The sequence below is a fragment of the Asterias amurensis genome, chromosome 7 (assembly GCF_032118995.1).
Source record: "Asterias amurensis chromosome 7, ASM3211899v1".
NCBI lineage: Eukaryota > Metazoa > Echinodermata > Asteroidea > Forcipulatida > Asteriidae > Asterias > Asterias amurensis.
Window position 1 is genome coordinate 8,551,474 of NC_092654.1, and position 20,992 is coordinate 8,572,465.

Here is a 20,992-nt window from a genome sequence, read left to right on the forward strand (position 1 = left end):
AAATGAAGGAATCATTATTAAGAGTTAAAACATTAAAAAGATAATGTAATTCAAATTGACATCCATAAAACATAATAAGTTCTACAATGGTGACTGTTACAAAAAGATGAATAAAGGGAACCGATTAAAGCATTACAAAAAAAATTATGAGCTCATTAAAAGATCTGCAGTACTACCGTTCATTATTCGGCTTTATGTTTACTTTTTTATTTAACAAAAATATGTGCTGTACAGTTTGATTAAGGTACAACAATTCAATAATTAACTGCATTTAATTTGATTATTTAAAATATTTTACCACGAAGCTCGCACAGGGTACCAGTATGTACACTTTTTGCACACAGCCGTTTACATACTGGTACCCTGTGCGAGCTTCGTGGTTCCGTGTATGTTTTGTACACAAATCACAGATCGTACCCGCCCTCTCGTGACGCATTTTCGCAAAACGAGGTCGGGTAATTTTCAATTATTGTTGGCAGAGGAGTAACACGTACAGTAGATAGGGAATCTGAAATTACGGTAAGAATTTATCATTTTTAACAATTTTTGAGATTGTGGAGTGGATTCTCTGGTCAAAAGAATACACATTGATACATCAAAGGACACATAGAGCCTAATTTTGGCAAGATTAAAAAAAAAAAAAAGAGAGATTCCTGATGCCGAAATTCATTGAACCATGGGTCGTTTAACGCGTGAGAGATATAAACCTATGAGGTTACGGGAGACGATAGCCGGACGAAACCGAAATAGTTCTAGGAGTATAGCCCGCCAGGCTATTGAACTGGAAAAATGAGCAGCCCGGGAGTAAATCTGGTAGTGGTAGTTCCGGCTAGGGCAGGCTAGTGCAGTGGCAATTTTTACCACTAGACCGTACAGGATCCATGTACCATGTACGGGCGATGGGTACACGGTTCACACCCCGCCCACCTCGATCGATCCTCCTGCGCTCTGCAGAACTTTTTAAAATCAAAATAATTAAACAATTTGTAGGCTTTGTGATAATCAATTAAACACAGCAACACATACCGTAACATCATCAAGTGACAAATCAACATCTAGATTCATTGCTGCAGCAGAAGCACTCGCCAATCCAGTTAAAGCTACTCCATCATCATCAGCAGAATTTACTTCGGACATGGAGTCTGCCATTTTGTTTTGGTTCTCATAGATTGGTGCCCTTCCAGAACTGTGTGGGTAATGTACCTATTGAAGTCTGGGTAGTGGTGGGCAGGTTCTTCTTGTCATAACCTCGTAACCTTAGTTGATGTGGCGTTTGACATAGTGTAGTAAAGAGATCGAACAAATTGCAGCAGAGGTTATTTATGAGGGGAGGGCGGGGCCGGCAAGATGGGGGGGGGGGCGATAAATACCAAAATTACCGTAATTCTTACATAAATTATTGTTGTTAACCAAATTTGGGTTGATTCAAAGTGATGATTACATTAAGTTAAATTGAGTTTTAACATTATCGTTTCTTAGACTTTATTCAAAATTCAGTTAATTGTTATTTCTGCTAGTGCTACAAATTATTTTAGAATATGCAAATCAAACGTTTGTTTGAAATTGTAACAATTCATCAAATGTTGAGACAACAAGTTTTGTTCAGAACTTTCTTTCAAGTTTCTCAGACAAAAAGTAAATTGAACTTCAGAGATGCACTATGTTTTTTGTTTTTTTGCAGACGACACGGGTGGAAAACCCTTGATGATCAAACGGCATTTTAATTGGGTGTGTTCCTTTCACTGGTTCACTTCACTAAACACATGAGTTCAGTGACATTGACTGCCGTACACCATCGGTGGTGAAGAGTGAGTGTGTCACCGTGAAACCGTCAACAGTTCGCGTACAGCTTCTGTCAGGTTTTCGTCTGAAAATTCAGGTAAGTGCAACAACAATTCCCGTTTATAAACCATTTAAATAAATTTGTGAATTGTGAATAATTGTATTTTTTGTTTATGTTAGATTGACATTTTGTAAAATGTGTTTTATTTGGTGTCGACTCTGCTGTTAATAAATTATGAAAATGCGAACGCGGTACAAACTTTGAGTTTGACCATATCACGAAACCCATCTGAGTACGTGTGGTGGGGACGATAACTTCCGGCCGGTTCCTGGCCGCGGTATGGGTGTATGATTGTGTGGTCGTCTTGACCCTTTCTTACTTTTATTATAGTGAGACACTGCTAAAGACGGTACAGTTGTCACTGACCCTATATTATACCAATTGTTATTAGTGCCAGTAATAACTGGGGCGCTGTACAGTTTTGACATCTTCCCAAAAAGATGCATCATTTCATCAAAAACAATTTAAAAAGTAGAGCAACCCAGTCATCGAGTTACTAAATACTATGCCCCCTGTGTCTACCTTTTTATTTACCAACAATTGTACTGTTAAAAACCATTATTTTATAGAGAAAGGACCAAAGTGATGCTGAGACAAAGTGGCAAGGGATACAGCAATTTCTTGTTATCGAATATCTGGTTATTCCCTTGACCCAGTTGAGTAACTATCCATGGGGCGCTGTACTCCTTTTTTTTCGAATTTTCACATTAATATCGGTCGTAGTATGACAGAAAATGTCACAATTTCGAAAAAGGAATATAGCGCCCCAGTTACTGGGTCTAGTTATTCCCCATGGATAACTTTCCGTATGGCGCCACCACTTTTTCACTCATTTTTACAAAAAGGGATATATCATTCAGGTAAATTAGATACTATATTATTTTATTTCGAATGAAAAAGTGGTGGCGCCATACGGAAACTTTTCCTTCCCCATAATCATATATGCAATAACAACTCAAGTAGATGTAATTAATAATACAAATATTTTCCAAAAGGTGACTAAATGTTTTTCACTTGTTATGGTAAAATTAAAATTATTATCAGGCTTCTTCCGTGTAAACTAATTACATGAGCAAAAGCATAACTGCGGGGTTGGGTCATAATTAATGAAAAAGTGACAGTCAGTTCCTAATAAAATAGTTTCCATAAAAAAATTATGTTATAAATAATCAAGATGTGAAGATACTCTTACTTGATATGATAGTTAATCTGTACATGTTTGGGCACATTACAATAATATGTGTGTACTGTAGTGTTGTCGCCATGCAGGATACTATTATACATTACTATAAATAGCCTAAAGAAATGACGGCAATGTATTGGGCACATACATACACAAATATGACAAGGAAGTTAAGTGAGAAACAATTGCCCTTGGAAGAAATATCCCACAGGACAAATTTTTTTCCAAACTTGTAATTATCTTATCATTTTGCCAACTTGTTGTATGGCAAGTTTGATATCAACTCATTCTCTTGCCAGATCCATCTTCTGCCAATTTACTCAACATGGCTTATATATCCACACAGGACCACTGGCTGGAGTCCAATCATCAGTAGGGACAGCGGACTAGTAAGCTTGGGCGATATCGATTCATTTTATTCACGATATATCGCCGACAATATATCGCGATATTCGATATAATCGCGATTAATTAAATTTGACATCATCAGTCTTCAAACTCCAAGTAAAAGTTGTAGAAGAGACAGTCATAGCATAAGAGAGGTGTTCTAATGACCTATTCTTCTGGTTTTACTCCAAACCTATGGGGTGCAAGATGTCTCAGCTAGCAAATACATCGCAATATTTAATCGATATCGCAATATATCGCGATTATCGCGATGTATCGATATTTCGATTAAAACCAAATCCATTCGATATCGAAATCGTTTCCAAATTAATATCGTGATATTCGATAATATTGTGATATCGCCCAAGCTTACGGACTAGTACTTTTCCGAACTGTTTGAAGATTTGCTACATAATATATAAATCCGGGTGTACTTCAGCTTTAGAGTCCAAAACTCTTCCAAGACTAAAGAGAGAGCTAGAATATGTTTTTGTCCTGTAGTTGTATTTAAAATACTTGGTCGCACTAAAAATTTATGGTGTAAGAGAGGTTTGCGGTAGCACCATGTGAATAACTCATTTGAGTAGTGTTGGTTCTGAAAGAACCGGTTGGTAACGACTAAATGTTTAAATCAGTAGGCCTTTGCTTTGCGATATTCACATGTTACCGCTAACCTCTCTTATACTTCAACCATGCAAAATATGTGGTCTGTTGGAGATGGTTTTTAAAAAGTCAAGTCCTGCACTCCACTTCGTACCACCAGCTCCAGTTTTCTTTCCAAGCCAATTTGTGCCAGCTCCAAATTCAATTCATGCCAATATGTAAAAAAAAAAATTCCTTTGGCAATTGACAAATCAAAGTGGTCTAAAAAACATCTGTTTTCCTTTGTGTGATACTGATACAGTCCAGAAGCTCAGTTCAGGAAGTCCATACGTGCACATTTCATGATTGCTGGAGGAAAAACTTCTTCTGTCTAACGTTACAATAGCTACAATATCATTACTGGTAATGAAATCAAGGGATCATCAACTACTGGCCTGTTTTAATAGATAGTCTAGACTTGGAAAGATACTTGCATCTCATGCAACCGAGTTATTTAATTTCTAATAGACAATGATACAGATAGAAAGCGAGGGATATAATCACTCTGTATTTTTAGCGATCTCAAAAACATTTTAAAATGAAATTTTCACAGGTTAGTTTTATGACACATTTTACATACGTAGGATTAAAACAATAAAACAGTTCCAAAAACTACACTATCCCTTTTTAAGACGATTTGAATGTATAAAGTAAAATAAAAACAATAAAACGGGTCGATTGGAACTATTGTAATGCCCATATTCTATCTTCGTTTTAGTCCGTTGCACTTTCTTGACTCAAAGACCTTCATTGAACTCTTTTCATCGTCAGCCACATTCATCAATGACTCAGATGTATTTTTAAGATGGTCACTGGCCTGGTTAAACTATCAAATCATGACATGAATTGCATATAAATCTAAAAATATGTAGCTCAAGGACTTCTTTGAGAGTATTAAAGAGTTTATTTTTACAAACGTAGAGGAGATTTAGTTATCATTTCTCCGTTGTATCATGGCTTGGTAGGATTTATATTTTAACTCCATTATCATACTTCAGACATTCAGAATGGGATAACACTAATGTAATGTTAACATGATCTTAGTAATGACTTCATTTGTGTACTTAAGGCGGGAGGGGATATTTGAAGTGCTCAAAGTTTATCAATTAAATCCATTGCAGGGCGTTATCTGAGTTGATGAAGTAATGTCCCACCATTATTAGCATTTTGATAAATACTTAGAAGTTAGAACAGGTTCGTAACCTGCATGGTACAATGTGCATGTTTGTTTAATCTCATTGCCTGTTGCAATGGATGCAATTCATGTGTATGTATTCTGCATGTAATTTATGATTATATGTAGGAAGGCTAAAAGGATATTTTATATGAAAGTGACTCAACCAAAATTCCTCTGCGGTCAAGAATGAAATTGCAAGTTTAGGCTATGACAGGATTTAGGGTGAACAGAAAGGAACTGTGTAGATTGCGTGTTATGGAAATTAGAAAGATTCATTTGCGAGGTTCACTGCTGATGATTTGATGAACAAAATGGAGCACAACAATGGATCTAATTAAACCTGTGAAGTGAAGCAGGTCTTAATTCTTTACCACGAAAGTAACTCAGCATGGAAAAGCTTAACAAAGCTTTCTTTTGTTTTGTTTTGCAATTTGAATTGTTGGTCAACCCTCAGAAATCTGATGTACGATTCACATGAAATTATTCTCAGATTCAAAGATTTGTATTTGAAAAAATCATTATACATTTAATAATATTTTGAAGTGAATCCTTTATTAATAGTTAACTATAGTATCAACAGCTTCATACCAAGTAAGTTTTTACGACCATTAGTTTAAGAGTGTTTACCACAATCTTTGATCATGCAATTTAATGTAATTTGTTAATCAGAAATTGTATACTTTCCTTGTACACCGTATAAATGTGTATTGCATGTAGGGATGGGCTGCTGTCGTATTGTGTATGTAAAATGGAACTCAGAGAGCAATTTTCGGGGGCCAAGATTTAGGTAAGACTATCCATGCAGGAAAGAAATGGATAGTGGTACTTCTTCCTCTGTGATCCCTACACATGTTTAATACATGCTGACTCAACCAAAGCTTTTATCGGGTCGATTGGAATGAACTTGGATGGACACTGGAAATTTATGCAAATGAACCTCTCAACTTTAGGTCCCAAATTGTATTAGAACCAGATCTGTGAGTTGTCAGGGTTTTTCCTAATTTCAGGATTTTCTTTTAAGGTACCGTTGTTTTCCTAAGCCTTCCAATTTTTATTTTATTTTTATGATTTGTTTGATTCTGTTAAACTGAGGAATGTTTGAGCAAACTGATTAAATAGGCTTTTCATGGATCAGCAAACCACTGTAATCAGAGTCCAAGTGGGACATCCTGTGTCATCCTGTGTTATCAAGTTTACGAGCTTCATACTCATAAAGAGCAGGGCCTAAGTTTTGTCATTTGTGCAGATGGAGTGAGAAGGAAATGTACACATTGTACAAGTGTATGTTGTCTACACATTGGGCTCAGTCCTGTGATCAGGCAGATATTTCAGCTGATCTGCGGAATTCTTCTTCCCAGATTGTATCGTAATGTGGGTGTGATCCATGGCTACACAACAGTTAACGGTTGAATGGTTTCTGACTGGCACCCAAAAAAACCAATATTGACAAAATACAAAGACCGCCAACAAAGTAGGGCTATATAGTGTATATGTATTATGTAGCTCAGTTAGTTGGTAGAGCGCCGGCACGTGAATCTGCTGGTTGTTGGTTCGAGTCCCACTCTAGTTATATTTCTGTTCAACCACAAATCATTTAAAATTTACCCAGTCAATTTCCCCTTGTGGTTTATATCCTAAAGTTCCTTGCTCTATGAAAATATTTAGTTAACTTCACGAGCACCATAGAAAACTGAAAAACTCTGCTCAAAGTTTGAGTGTTAAAAGGCAGTTTCTTGGGGTTTTGGGGTGTTTTGTTTTGTTTTTACATACCTACAAACTACAGTATGTGTATCAACAGATCTACTATTCTCATCTCGATTTGATTAAAATCTAAAAACAGAAGTACATTGCCGCTGACTACAACAAGTGCCACAGCAAACACCTCTGTTTGGATCCAGGCCCCTTGCTATTTGCGTAGACCTACATGTACATGTAATGGCTCATTGTCCAGGTTAACCGCAGGGTACACTGTATGTTGGTAGGTGTGCCATTGACTGAGCTCTCAGCTACCCAAGGTCAATGTCCATATAGGGCAACACTACAACGCTGCTCTTCGATAGTAGCTTGCACAGTTGGTGGGTGTGCCAGCCAGACAGTCTCTACTGTGTAGCCCTTCAATGGTAGACTTGCCCAGTCTGTTCTGAACTAGTAGCTAAGGGAATTTTTTTTTAATCCATGGATGGAATCAATGGCTGAATCCTTCAAAATGCTTTAAATTGTTTACATAGCTTGCAAAATCAATCTGTAATATCACTAAATGGGACTAATAATTTGCAGTCTCTATGATTGATATTGATTCCAAAGAAGTTGTTTAAATTTACCCATGTATTTGTTTGGAAAATGAACCCTAGCTGGCATCAGACTCATGCATTAGTCATGCAGTCCCTGGAGAGACTATGTTAGTCTAATAAAGAGGCAACCTCATACCATATCTGCAAAGTTTACAATTTAGTATTTAAATGAAAAACTAGTACGCATGAGTTAAAGGAAGATTCGGTCAAGTAGGCATTTATTGTTGTGGAAAGAAAACAACCCAAAGAACTTCCTGCGACAGCATTGGCCTACATGTACGCTACAAGGTCAGAAGCTCTGTGACTCAACTGGAAATTCATGATCATAGTCATTTCATTGATTAGAAAGTATATTGATTTTACTGATTTAACTAAATATGTTTTTCACTTTATCAGTGGCGCCCTGTGGTGGGCACCTGATTGTAAATTAAGTGATGGATTTATGAATGTATTGATGCAGATGTTTTAGGTGCAATTGGTTATTGCACTTGCAGTGTACTTTATCGGGAATACATTGTACGTAGATGTATGTAGGCCAAATAACTTAAGTCAAAGTGAATTTATGAAACCAGTAAATTTGCTATAGGAACTAGATGAACAAGTTTACTGTAGTTCCGTTATTTTTACAGATGTTGAAACTCATTGATTGTATCAAAACTCAAAGGACTTTTTCTTTGTCAACAAACCATTGATGAGTGGGCCAGAGGAAGTACAGTGTACGGTAGAACTAGTTGCTGTTCCATGTAGGCCTACGTGTACAAATCTGGCTGGTCCCATCCTTTTCTTAGTTTTTGATACATACATGTTCTAGTGTTTGATCACGTGTATATACTGCTATTAATGCATACTGCAATGTTTTCCTTCCTCGTAAAACATTGCATTTGGATTAGTGACTCGGTCGAGTGGTATGCTGTTATACAAAAGGGGTATACAAAAGGGGAAAAAGAAGGGAAGTTGGAACAAGGGTACACTGTACATGGGAAATCAACTTTGTTTAGATCTCCGGAGTAAATTTGATTTATTATCACTAAATCTCGATTTTATTTTTTACCTTGATCCACAGCTTTCTTCAAGAGTTTCAGTTAGACCAGAATGAGTGATAAGATGGGGATGGTAGACCCAGAGTTCCAAGGAGCCGGCAAGAAGGAAGGACTAAAAATATGGCGCATTGAGAAGATGAAGGTAGCCAAGATCCCAGAGAAGGACTACGGTTACTTCTTCACCGGTGACTCCTACATCGTACTGCATGTAAGTACGGCTTGGTACTTAGGTTACATGTATTGTTCAAAAGGATCTAAATGCTGGAAAACATAATTTGACATAATTGTACCTTTATAGACCTTATGCACATGACGTCATTTCAGTACGGCGCCCTCGCCTTGAGGTCAAAAGGAGGTTGTTCATTGGCCAATCTATGTGCATTTCGATTGTTTCATCAACCGTTTGACCTCAAAGATGGCGGCTGGATGACGTCAATGCATAAGGTCTATTGTATGATAATTTTTCTCAAATTGTCTTTGTCCTTACGCTTACATTTGTAATTCTGTGATTAAGGCTTGAGTTCGGAAAGCCACAGTTTCAAATTAAAACAGTTCCCTATGTACAGTGTACACATTTAAACGGAAGAACAAAATATTTATCTATATTTTAAAATATGCTTTTTAAATAAATACACTCGGTGACAGTTTAGAGGAAGTCTTTCTAAATAATGGTCTTGCAAATTTATCTGTTTCCAACATTTTTGAGCTGCAAATCCAAGCTACAGGCTAACCAGTGTTTTACTGATATTTGCTTAAGATTTGAGGCTCAAAATGATATTCCCTGTGAAAAGTGAATACACATTGCGAGATGATAACAATACAACGTATTGGTTGGAGCACAGATTGTGGAGTTTCCCATAGATAAAGGCAGTGTAATAACAGCGTGTACAAGGCCACATTGCAATCTAATTCAGGAAATTATCACAGTTACTCTGGGCCCTAGAACAACAATTCCTATTATGATAAGATCTGTGTATTCTAGGCTTTTTAAACCTTAAATACTACTTGTGTTTATGTATCCAATATTTCTGTATTGATACATAGGTTTTATGGTTTTGTTGAATGGAAGAGTAGGATGTTTAATTGGCCTGGTTAAATTGGGCCAGTCTGATAACCTTTTTTGATGTATGGTCGACAGTACATAGTAGGCCTACATTTTGTAGTTGACACTTGAGAAGTGTACACAGTTGGGTTTGGGTGATGTACTTGTGTATGTAAAGACAAATGTAAGCCTGATACTTCCTGACTGCCTCCATGCCCCATGGTCATTGCCTTGGTGCCCTTGCACAGTAGACATTTACAATTTCCTCATAGGGTGCCCTTTACCAAGGAGAAAATGCCTTGGTGCCCTTGCCCTTTCAAAAATGAAGCATTCGTACACGCCTTCAAATGTACTAAAAACCAAATAGTGATCAGCTTTGTGTCTACTCAAAATGTGAAACCCATCCAATGTATACCACTGCATTTGATTAAACCATGCATCCATCGACGTTATTTTTGTTCTACTCGCCAAGAACAAGTTATTTTGTTTATCGCTTGAGAACCTTGATTACCATTGTGCAACAAAATGTACCCAAATGCACCAAGTTAGTATTTAAGTTGTTTCAACCTATGGTAAACTATCTATAAGGACAGTGTCCCCTTGCTCTTTGGTTATTCGCAGTTTCAAATCCAATAATTTGTTGCACTTTGATGCAATAAGCAGGATGCAGGGCCTTTAAAAAACCTCAATAAATTTGTGCAGTCAGCATGGCTTTCATTTAAAAACACCGGTGCATTCTGACGAATTTAGCTGGGCGCCTAGAAAACACCTTGCTGGCAAGGGAGTTTTGATGTACATGTAGGTTCAGTAGGCATCCAGTTTGATGATGAAGTCTTTCCATACATACATTCATTATAATTTTTACCCATTGTAAATGACACATGAAATCTTCCCCCCCATACTAGAACCATTTGTCCTGTTGTAAATGACACAATGGATAATTACTATTTTTACATTAGCGGTTTTGAAGTAATCTGTTGTTAGTGATAATAACGTATTAAATATTTGATGGATGGTGAAGGATGGAGCAAATTAAACCGGCTGCGTTTAGTAAAAAAAGGGCCTTTTAAAAGTCAAATCCGCAGCGTAGACAATTTGGCATCTATTATAATAAGAGCCATGAAATTGGGCCCGGATGCCTCCTATGAAATAAAAAAAATTAATACTGTTTTCTGTAAAAAGCAAAAGTGTCTGAATTTTTTTTTTGAGGCGATTCATCGTTTCATTTGAAAGAGTACAATCAATCATTCAATGATAATGTAGGTCTTCCTTTGACCTCATTGAGGGATGCTGTGTGAGCAGGCATGATATTCTTCCTTTTTTATTTATGTGTTACAAAAGTGAGTGATATGAATCCATTTTAATGTGTAAAATCTTTAAAAATATGTTTTTTCTTCTCATGCTTTGTTGCATAATGTACACACATGTCTGTTGGCATGTGTGATTAGTGGTGAGAGAATGGAATTTTATAATGTAGGCCTGTGCACGTGTGTACTTATTGTAAATGTGCAACAGCTTGCACGAAAATTGATACAGTTTTCATACCTATTTTTAGGGGGAAATAATAAAGAATTTAGGATCAAATATAGGGTTTTGAGGGTTGAACAAAGAATTAACTAGAGTGGGATTCGAACCAACGACATCCGCGTTAACATGCCGGCGCTCTACCAACTAAACTATCTAGCCCTATGTTGGCGGTATCCCTATTTTTCAATTATCTTTGTTGGGGGAATGGTAAAAAACCCAAAAATGAGTTAGTTTTTATTGGTGTGCGGGTGGTACCTTTGCTGACCTTCGACCTGTAGGACCCGGGTTCAAATCACGCAGGGGGGAGGGGACCTTCTTGGATTGGGCTTTAAGTCCCTAAATGTACCTGACTGCATGAGTTTTCCCAGGAATAAATTCTTTTCAGTTTTCATCCCACATATAAAACTGAAAGCTCACTGATTATAAAGTCTGAAACAGTACCAATACCCCAGAGAAATACTTCCATTTCAAAAGCTGTCGAGTCATGAATTATTCAGGGAATTGTGTTATGATACAAGCAGAGAACTTTGCACTTAGAGTATGCCATGAGAAAGCTTTTCGGCAATATCCCCATCGCAGAATAACAAATTTTACATTAAATTTTTTCAAAGGAGAAACTTGCGATGCCCTAGAGCCAAATATCTTTCTCATGACACATCATGTCTAGATGTTCAAAATGCCATGCTTGTATCATCAAAGGCACAATTCCATTACACATGTGATGGACGTACGTCTGCCAGACGACATTTAAGGGTTCAATTCAATAAGGTAACCTTTTTTGTATAATTAGACTGTACAACAATAGAGCTTCCAAATTCCAGCTTTATCTGAGTAAACAAACCCGATACACAGGAAAAACCAATCATTTCAAAACAGGCATATTTTTGGCAAAGTTTCCGCTGGATGTCATAAGGAAATGGAACTGCCTACTTGTGTACATGCCAACTATCATGCTGCAAAGATACTTTTTAGAACAAACACAGGATTTGAGCCAACATTTGGATGAATGGTTTCCAAATCTGCTGTAAATAAAAAAAATAAAAAAATGTGTGTCCAAAAGTTCAAGACCGGTCCAAAAGACAGCCAGGTTCCCCATAGGTTACATGTAAGACTACATGATACATGTGCAGTCCTCATTTCGTATACCGTACATTGTGTGTGTATTCAGATTTCAATTATAGCTAAACACAATATTTAATTACTGTAACATTCACCAGTGACCGTAGGAGGGTTACACATTTTGTAGGAATATTTGTTCAAAATGAGCATTGCTTCAAAGCTGTCATTTTAAAGCCATTCAAGTGTACTTAGTTTTTAGCTTGAGATATTTTTAAGAGCAACTGGTTTCACTCAGAATTTTTATTTCATTTATTTGAATGAACTCAACTTGACTGAGCGTGCTGGATGGTGCTTGTAAACTAGTGTGGCTTTAGAATTGCCCAAAGCTCCGTTCATGGTGAACATGTTGGAAGGCGTGCAAACATTGAACATTGGAAGTTTGGAACATATTAAAGGCAGTGGATACTATTGGTACATGTAATTACTCAAAATATTTATTATCATAAAACCTTTCTTGATTACGAGTAATGGGGAGAGGTTGATAGTGGATGTATAAAACATTGTGAGAAATAGCTCCCTCTGAAGTGACGTAGTTTCTCGTGAAAGAAGTAATTTTCCACAAAATTGATTTCAAGACCTCAGATTTAGAATTTGAGGTCTGGAAATCACGCATCTGAAAGCACACAACTTTGTGTGACCATGGTGCGTCAAGGGTGTTTTTTCTTTCATTAATATTTCGCAACTTCGACGCCCGATTGAGCTCAAATTTTCACAGGTTTGTTATTTTATGCATATGTTGAGATACACACACTGTGAAGACTAGTCTTTGACAATTACCAATAGTGTCCAGTGTCTTTAAAGTGTGCATTGCTACCTTTGTACATTCTGTACATGTATGGGAAGGCAATGTTCCCTAAAATGTTGGATTGCATGTTCTATTTAGGCATAAGGGGAGCAGTTGCAATTAGAACGATGGCAGTTTATTCTCTACGGTCCAAGACCATGACCATTTAATGACCATTTTTTAAAGGTAGAACATGTATTATTCATCATGATGCATAAGCTGCATGTCCCCCTTGTACAGTTACATGTACATGTACAGTATCATCTTGATTTTCAATTTAAAGGAACACGTTGCCTTGGATCGGACGAGTTGGTCTATTAAAAGCGTTTGAAACCGTTTGTTATGAAATGTATATGATTAGAAAGGTGTTTTAAAAGTAGAATATAATGATCCACACAAGTAGCACTCAACATTGCACGGTTTTCTTTGTACGTCGCGAACTATCACGGTCGGCCATTTATGGGAGTCAAAATTTTGACTCCCATAAATGGCCGACCGTGTTATTGGACGAGGTAAAAAGAAAACCACGCAATTTCGAGGCATATTTGTGTAGATCATTGTATTCTACTTTTACATCATCTTTCTAACCGTATGCATTTTATAACAAACGGTCACAAAATGCTTTTCAAAGACCAACTCGACCGATCCAAGGCAACGTGTTCCTTTAAGAAAGGCATTCAACTTTCAATTTAGGATTTGAATTAAATAGTTTACTTGGTATGAAAGTGTGCCCGTGCTATGAGTATCAAGTTATAAACCATAAGGGAACCTGACTGGGTAAATTTGTATGGCTTTTGACTGGCATCCCCGAGCAAAGATATTGACAAAATAGGCCTATAAGGAGACTGCCAAAATAGGGCTAGTCAGCTTAATTGGAGGTCGTTTGTTAAAATCCCGCCAAAGTCAATTTGTTTTGTTCTTCCCCAACTTGTTATATGAGATCAGATATTATTTTAATTTCCCTCCTTTTCTCCAACTTTAAAAATTAACTGTTGGCTCATCGAGGTATGCCGGTTTGAAGCCTTTATGGCGTGGGGTGCAGGGCCTGTCTAAAGGCCCAGAAAAATGTTGATTTTACATTATATGTCATCATGGTGATGCACTTTGACTCTGAAGTAGTTCCTGTTGGCCACTTTCTTCTGACTTCTTTGAGCAAAGGTTTTAAAGGCAGTGGACACTATTGGTAATTACTCAAAATAGTTGTTAGCATAAAATCTTACTTTGGTAATGAGTAATGGGGAGCTGTTGATAGTAAAAAAACATTGTGAGAAACGGCTCTCTCTGAAGTATCGTAGTTTTTGAGAATGAAGTATTTTTCCACAAATTTGATTTTGAGACCTCAGATTAAAAATTTGAGGTCTTGAAATCAATCATCTGAAAGCACACAGCTTCGTGTAAACAGAAACATTGGGCGCGCAGGTCTTGAACTGCACTCTTAGGGACATAGCAATTTTCCTCTAGTAGAGGGGCACTCTATGAGGAAAATTGTTGGAACTTTGCTAAGGAGACCACAGAAAAAGCACAGGGCACTATACGGCACTTGCTGTGGGCGCAGTGGGTTATTTTGAGACCTACATGTAGTCGTGCATGGTTCATAGGCTAGTAGACTTTTTATAAACATTTAGACCAGTCCGTGTTTGTACTGATAAAGATTGACAAACTCACAATGAATGTAATTTCTTGAACATACATTGTAGAATGTCATTCAACAGTGAACACATTGATTTCTTTGTAACACGAGAGAGGTAGCAAATCTCCTATGTCGAATTGAAATACCAGGCAATGAATCAAGCGTGAACAATCTACAGTGTTGATATTGCTTTGAAAATTGCCATACAAGAATTGCTTCACTTGAAAGTCTTGATGAAAGGGAAACAAATTCTGATGAAAGAAAAAAAGTCCTGATGAAAGGAAAAAAACTGTGTAGGCTGATTACTTCCTTTAAATGTGCTGTTGATTTCTGGCAGTCAGAAAAATGCGGTCAGGATGTCCTACAATGTTTGAGATAATGAAAATGTGATAAACGCAGATCTTGATTACAAATAAAGAAAACCTATCCAATTTCTGTTTCAATTGAAAAGTGTAAATGCAGACATGGAAGATGTGGAATTTCACAGTAGAGTGGGCAAAGCTTTTCTTCATTTTGCAAAGGGTACTTCAGTTGGGGAAAACCGGAATTCAACAAATTTTCAAAGGCCATGACCTGAGACCTTCGCCAGATCTGCCTTGTTTTGAAGTACAAGCAGATTTGTAAATTGGTGTTTATTTGGCACTTTGTACCAAGATCCTTGAGAATATTGTCATTGTAGTGCAATTTACCATGCATTTACTGACATCATTTGAAAGGAATGTTACAACATTTTATAGCATGAATCGTTTTAGATTATCTTTCATACTTCCTGTTAAGGGAACTCTTTAAACTCCCACAAGGGGATATAAACACCAAGCTGGCAACAGCCAATCTCTCTCATACAAACATTGGTTTAGCGTCTGTTGTTTAAGCAGTTGCTCAAATCAAGAAGTTGTGATTCAGTTATTACTAGGTGACAGTACTTATTCCAGTCAATGTGAAATCAGCGTTTGGCTTGTAGGATTCGAACATTGTACAACCTTGTGATTGCAAATCTGGTGTCGATTTCATAAAGAGTTAGGACTAAAGTCCTAACTTAGTCCTAAGAGATATCAAAAATGTACAGCCAGTCCTAAGTTAGGACTAGTAACTCGTCCTAACTCGAGATAAGACTAGTCCTAACTCTTTGTAAAATCCACCCCTGGTCTTATAACACTGTATTTGTTTTCTTGCCAAGAGCAAGAACTAAGAGAAACCGAGAAGGTACTGTACAGTTCCCCATGACCAATATTCAACATCCCATTATACAGCTACTTGCCTCGCAAATATTTTTAAACACATTATTTCCTCCTTACTGAGACAATGCTAATCTTGTAGCTCTATGGCATAAGCCAATCTATCAAAAGAGCAGGGCTCACCCTTATTAATACTAGAGCCTGGCGTACATTATTTCGTAATCCGGTTTGGGCTTGTAAGCACTACTTCTCAAATTGCCATGTTGGCTAGTAAAAACTGTGCAAGCTACTTGTAATCACAGCCTTTTTAAAGTTTAAAATCTTGGCTGCAATAACTTCTTCGGGGCAAGCACAATGCAGAGTTTACTAGGCCCAAGGGGTGTCTTTTTCTTGTAGTTCCTGTTAATTACACAATTTATTAAAAATTGCTTGCTATACTTTTACATACAAATTTTAAAATTGTGTCAAAGAACTGACTGAATTCCAAACAGGTTGTCCATAAGGACAGTTTGTATGGGGTGAACGTTCTAGAAACTTTAAATGTGTGAAGATATCTTACACTTTATGTTCCTCTTTTATTTAAACAGACCAGAGCATCAGGATCTACTTTTGTGTGGAACATCCATTTCTGGCTCGGCAAAGAAACATCTCAGGTACAGTATGGTGCTTCTTAATGTCCCATCCAAAGGATGAAGCAAAAAGTGATGTGCACTTAGTGTCATCAGTGCCAAGACTGGGACTCAAACCCTAGACTGGGCCCCTGTCTTTATCTACAAGGATAAAGACAGGTACCTGCTACTCAGATCCAGTGATTCCATTGAATACAATGATATCATTGGATAAATGCAGTGACTAAAAGCTACCGTACCTGTGTTTGTTTTGATTGGTCTGATGTCACCTCAGACGACCAATCAAAACACAGATATGGAAAGCGTACTTTCGGTCGTCTGCATGCTGTGTCCACGTACGTGTGTGTGTATTGTACATGTATACAGTCCATGCATATGTGCTTATACTTGCATGTAATGTTGGTGTAGAATTTGACTGCGTATTTCTATGCGAGATGAATGTAGGTCAAAGGTGCATGTACACGCCGGCTGGAGGCCGGTCTCTGGCGTTTACTCATGAGCCTCGAGGTGTGACGTCAGAAGTTCAGGCTACTCAAACCCATATTCTGCTGATCAGAAACGCCAGAGATTGCCCATTACACACCACAAGGACTACTGCAGATACAGAAACTGTTATTTGATATATTTCCATGCCTGGAATATTCAACATACCCATGGCAAAATCACGCACTTCTTGGAAATAAGGAAATGGCATATAAAGTAAAGACAACCGAAACATCAGCCTTGATATCAATGTGATGTGATAACTTAAACATTCTATAAGTTGAGAAATAAATTTGAGATAAATATAAACCCAGTTTCGAGTTCTGGCAGGAAGTGCCTGGTTGTGGCATACAGCGTCACATAGATGTATGTTCAGGGGACGATTTCACAAAGAGCTAAGAATGATCTTAACTCAGTTCAATCATAGTTGCTAAGTAAAGTGTGATGTCACAATACAAGTCACTATGGTAATACTGCCATTTGTCTTTCGATGAATGTTATTGCTTTGTGAAATCGGCCCTGGTCTTCCTTGACGCTAACAAACATCTTAAATCAATCTCTTTCAATTTAATATAAACAGACTGGCATTGAATCTTTAAATTGATTGATTTTTTGTAGGATGAGGCTGGTGTGGCAGCCTACAAGACGACAGAGCTGGACGACTCACTAGGGGGTTCCCCTACCCAGCATCGGGAAGTACAGGAACATGAATCCAAACTCTTCATGTCCTACTTCAAGAAAGGAGTCATGTAAGGATTTCTGCTAGGTTTTATTCATATTTCTCCTTCTGTACATCCCTCACCTTGATGGTGCTTTCAAGATTATTATCCCTGTTTATCGGGCAAACTTTTAGACCGTTCAGGCCGAGTCACACTGCAGCGATAACGAAAGCGATAACGATCACGATCATGATGCAAAGAAAACACATTCTATTGGTTGAATGAGCGTGTGCGTATTCTGCGTGGAGCAATTCAACCAATTGAATGCGTTCTCTTTGCGTCGTGATCATTATCATATTTCGTTAACGCTGCAGTGTGACTAGGCCTTAACTGTTTTCAACTCTTTGCGAAGCAACAATTTGTGTTTAACTAAAAATGTAGGCTAAAATATCTCAAAATAGCAAATTAAAGTGACGTCATTGATACCCATGTGAACCCAAAGTAGCCCTTCTCCACATGCACAGGTTACCTAAGTGTCACTTAGTGAGCCCAGAAAATATTTAACTATTGAGGAGATCCTCTAGACGGGAACTGAGTTTCTTTTAGGGAAATCCTTCGTACTCAAGCTGTTTCTTTTTCCTTCCTGTATTTAAATTTATCTTTGCTGTGTTTTTAAATGTTGTTACCTAATTAATGTGCATTATTGTACTTGTTATCTACCCGAGAAATGAAATTAATGAAATAAATATAAAATGTAACTACTGGATCTACCTGCACTAGGATCAGAGATTAGTCCACTCATACATTATTCAGCCATTTTCGTTTTACGCTTTTCTTAGTTTTTTTTATTTAGGATTGTTTCTTTTGCTGTTTATTCATTTGTTTGTTTGTTTGTTTGTTTTCTTGACAGCTATAAGGCTGGTGGTGTTGCGTCTGGCTTCAAACACGTGGAGAGGAATAAGCACGACCCCAAACTGTCAAAGGTCAAGGGCAAGCGAAGTGTCAGAGTCCTTCCTGTAAGTGAATCTTGTTAAAACTACATAGTATGGACGAGCAGACGAGGGTTATATTTTTTAGAAATCCCATTTGCGAACCATGCCCTAATTTGTGCAACTGTAGTATCCCTTACAGTATTTATCTTTGTCCCGTTTAAACACGCCCAGGCGGCCCTCATACATTATTTTCATTACGTCACGCCATGTGCGCCTCTCCAACTCCACGGGTATATAAAGCTCGACTGCACACGCACTCACTCTCGCACTTCGTATTTCTACTGAGCAGGCACAGCAGACTAACCGACCAGTCGTATTTATACTGTTCTTTAAACAACTATTGCTTTCAGTACAACCAACTTTCGTTTTCAATTCGACACTTATTTGACATTGCTTTTCCTAAGACTCTTGTTGCTGCGGTGTGCTATTTGGCAGTGGTACACAGCTAATAGCAAACCGCAGCTACAAGCCAATTAGTTAATTCCTACAAGTTTTAAAGTAATTTTTTTTTTTTGCACAAGTATTGCCCTCTTTTTGTTTACATACAAACAGGCAAAGCAGCCAAGCTCGTAATACTTTTCGTAATTTCATTTAGTAATAAAATATTCCAGCAAAGGACACGCTACTAAACAACCATTACATGTACGTAGGTTTAATGATAAAATGAACGCCAGTTGGGCAAAATTCTCAATTGTTCACAAGGAACCAGAAATGGAGGTTAAGACTCGTTAAAGGGTTTTCATTGTTGATTTGTTAATTTTACTTTATTTTCATGGCTAGGTTTTACTTTCCCAACAATATGATATAAATTGCATAGCCACAAACTACTGTAAACTAAAGTATTTGAAGAAACAGAATAGCGCACACATCAAACTCAAAATGGTTAGCACCAACTTGGGTCCCAAAAGTTTGAAGAGACCTTTATCATGCTGCCACCATCTTGGTCATGTTTCCTATATCCAATAACAGTAAGGATTGCTAATATCCAAAAGTGGAACCAGACTATTTTTTTTCTTCCAGCTTCAGTTTTGTTACATTGATTTAGATTGGAGAAAAATCAAGATGGACACACCATGATAGGTCTATACGAGCCAAACTTGCACATTCTATTCCACAACACCTTTTGGTTCCATGCAGTTTTTCGTATCATTAGTAACCAAATACCAATAGTAATAATAATAATATAGGTTTTCTAGGTCAAATTCGGCAAATGAGCAGCCAGTTTCATTTTCATGCGTTCGAATTAAAGCTGTTTTGCCTCTCCAGTTGTTACTGCGTTTCAAATTCAGAATTCGGCCATTAAATTTTGCTTTGAGTCGAGTCAAATTCCTTTAGCACTATGTTCAATTTTGTGTTTCATCATTCTTTTTCGTGACACACACGCCTCGAGAAGCGACTGCGAATTTGAATGCTGCTTTGATGAATTGTTAAATATTGTTAAATCGAATGACGCATCATTACATTTGACTAATTATAAATTATGAAAATTAAAAAATTATGAAATCGAATTACCCTTTTGAGTAAGATTCGATTTTGCGCGAAATAGAATAGTTTGATGGTTATATTGGCTGCTCATTTTCTGAAATTGGCTGAGAAAACCTATAATAAACAAGACTTATAAAGCACGCTTTACAGAGATGATTGTTCGATTTTAGGTTCCATTGTCGTGGGATTCCTTCAACAACGGCGATGTATTTATTCTGGAGCTGAATCAAGTCATCTATGTCTGGAGTGGATCCCAGGCTAACCGACAAGAAAAGATTAAGGTAAGGTTGCCAGGCTATCTATCCTGGTGCATTGAGGGAGAGACCAGGCAACTTATTTTCAAGCAATAATAAGAGAGAGTCCCACAATGAGACAGCGATTCAAAATCTTTCTTATCAAATTTCTCAGGGGGACTTAACAGTCACTGAAGAGCTTAAGTCAAAACAAACTGAGCTTATTGATCTGCGTAAAAAGAAAATGGAGGGTGTTCTTATTCGATCTAAGACCCGCTGGATAGAAGAGGGTGAAAAACCATCACGGTATTTTTTGAACATGGAAAAACGCAAGATGATTAATAAAACTATCAGTTCTGTTGTCAGAGATGACAACACTTATGCTAGGTCCTCCTGTGAAATCCTAAATGAGTCTAGGCTTTTCTATAAAAAACTTTATTCCGAGGCTGAAAACTTGAACGACAGCAATTTGAGCTCTGTTTTTACTGGAGTTCCAGTTCTCTCGGATAAACTGCGGGAGAGTCTGGAAGGTCCTTTGTCATACCATGAACTCCTAAATGCCCTAAAGGGGAGCAAAAATGACAAATCTCCAGGTTCTGATGGTTTCAGCTTCGAGTTTTATAAGTTTTTCTTTTCTGATATTGCATGGTACCTGTTGCGTTCTTTAAATT

The 20,992-nt window shown here is 37.4% G+C and overlaps 2 protein-coding genes across 3 annotated transcripts in view; one reads left to right on the plus strand and one right to left on the minus strand.

The window, feature by feature from the left end:
- The window catches only part of LOC139939864 (vacuolar protein sorting-associated protein 8 homolog), a 38,972-nt gene extending 37,803 nt beyond the window's left edge, over positions 1 to 1,169 (minus strand). Inside the window, exon 1 of the mRNA XM_071936016.1 lies at positions 1,027 to 1,169. Coding sequence (XP_071792117.1) covers positions 1,027 to 1,149 — 123 coding nt within the window. The 5' untranslated portion in view covers positions 1,150 to 1,169. The remainder of the gene's footprint in view (positions 1 to 1,026) is intronic.
- Positions 1,170 to 1,744: 575 nt separating this feature from the next.
- The window catches only part of LOC139939282 (advillin-like), a 58,106-nt gene continuing 38,858 nt past the window's right edge, over positions 1,745 to 20,992 (plus strand). For both annotated transcript variants that reach the window (XM_071935033.1, XM_071935034.1), the window contains exons 1-6: positions 1,745 to 1,879; positions 8,587 to 8,771; positions 16,428 to 16,493; positions 17,571 to 17,701; positions 18,522 to 18,627; positions 20,259 to 20,369. In XM_071935033.1, coding sequence (XP_071791134.1) covers positions 8,616 to 8,771; positions 16,428 to 16,493; positions 17,571 to 17,701; positions 18,522 to 18,627; positions 20,259 to 20,369 — 570 coding nt within the window. In that variant the 5' untranslated portion in view covers positions 1,745 to 1,879; positions 8,587 to 8,615. The remainder of the gene's footprint in view (positions 1,880 to 8,586; positions 8,772 to 16,427; positions 16,494 to 17,570; positions 17,702 to 18,521; positions 18,628 to 20,258; positions 20,370 to 20,992) is intronic.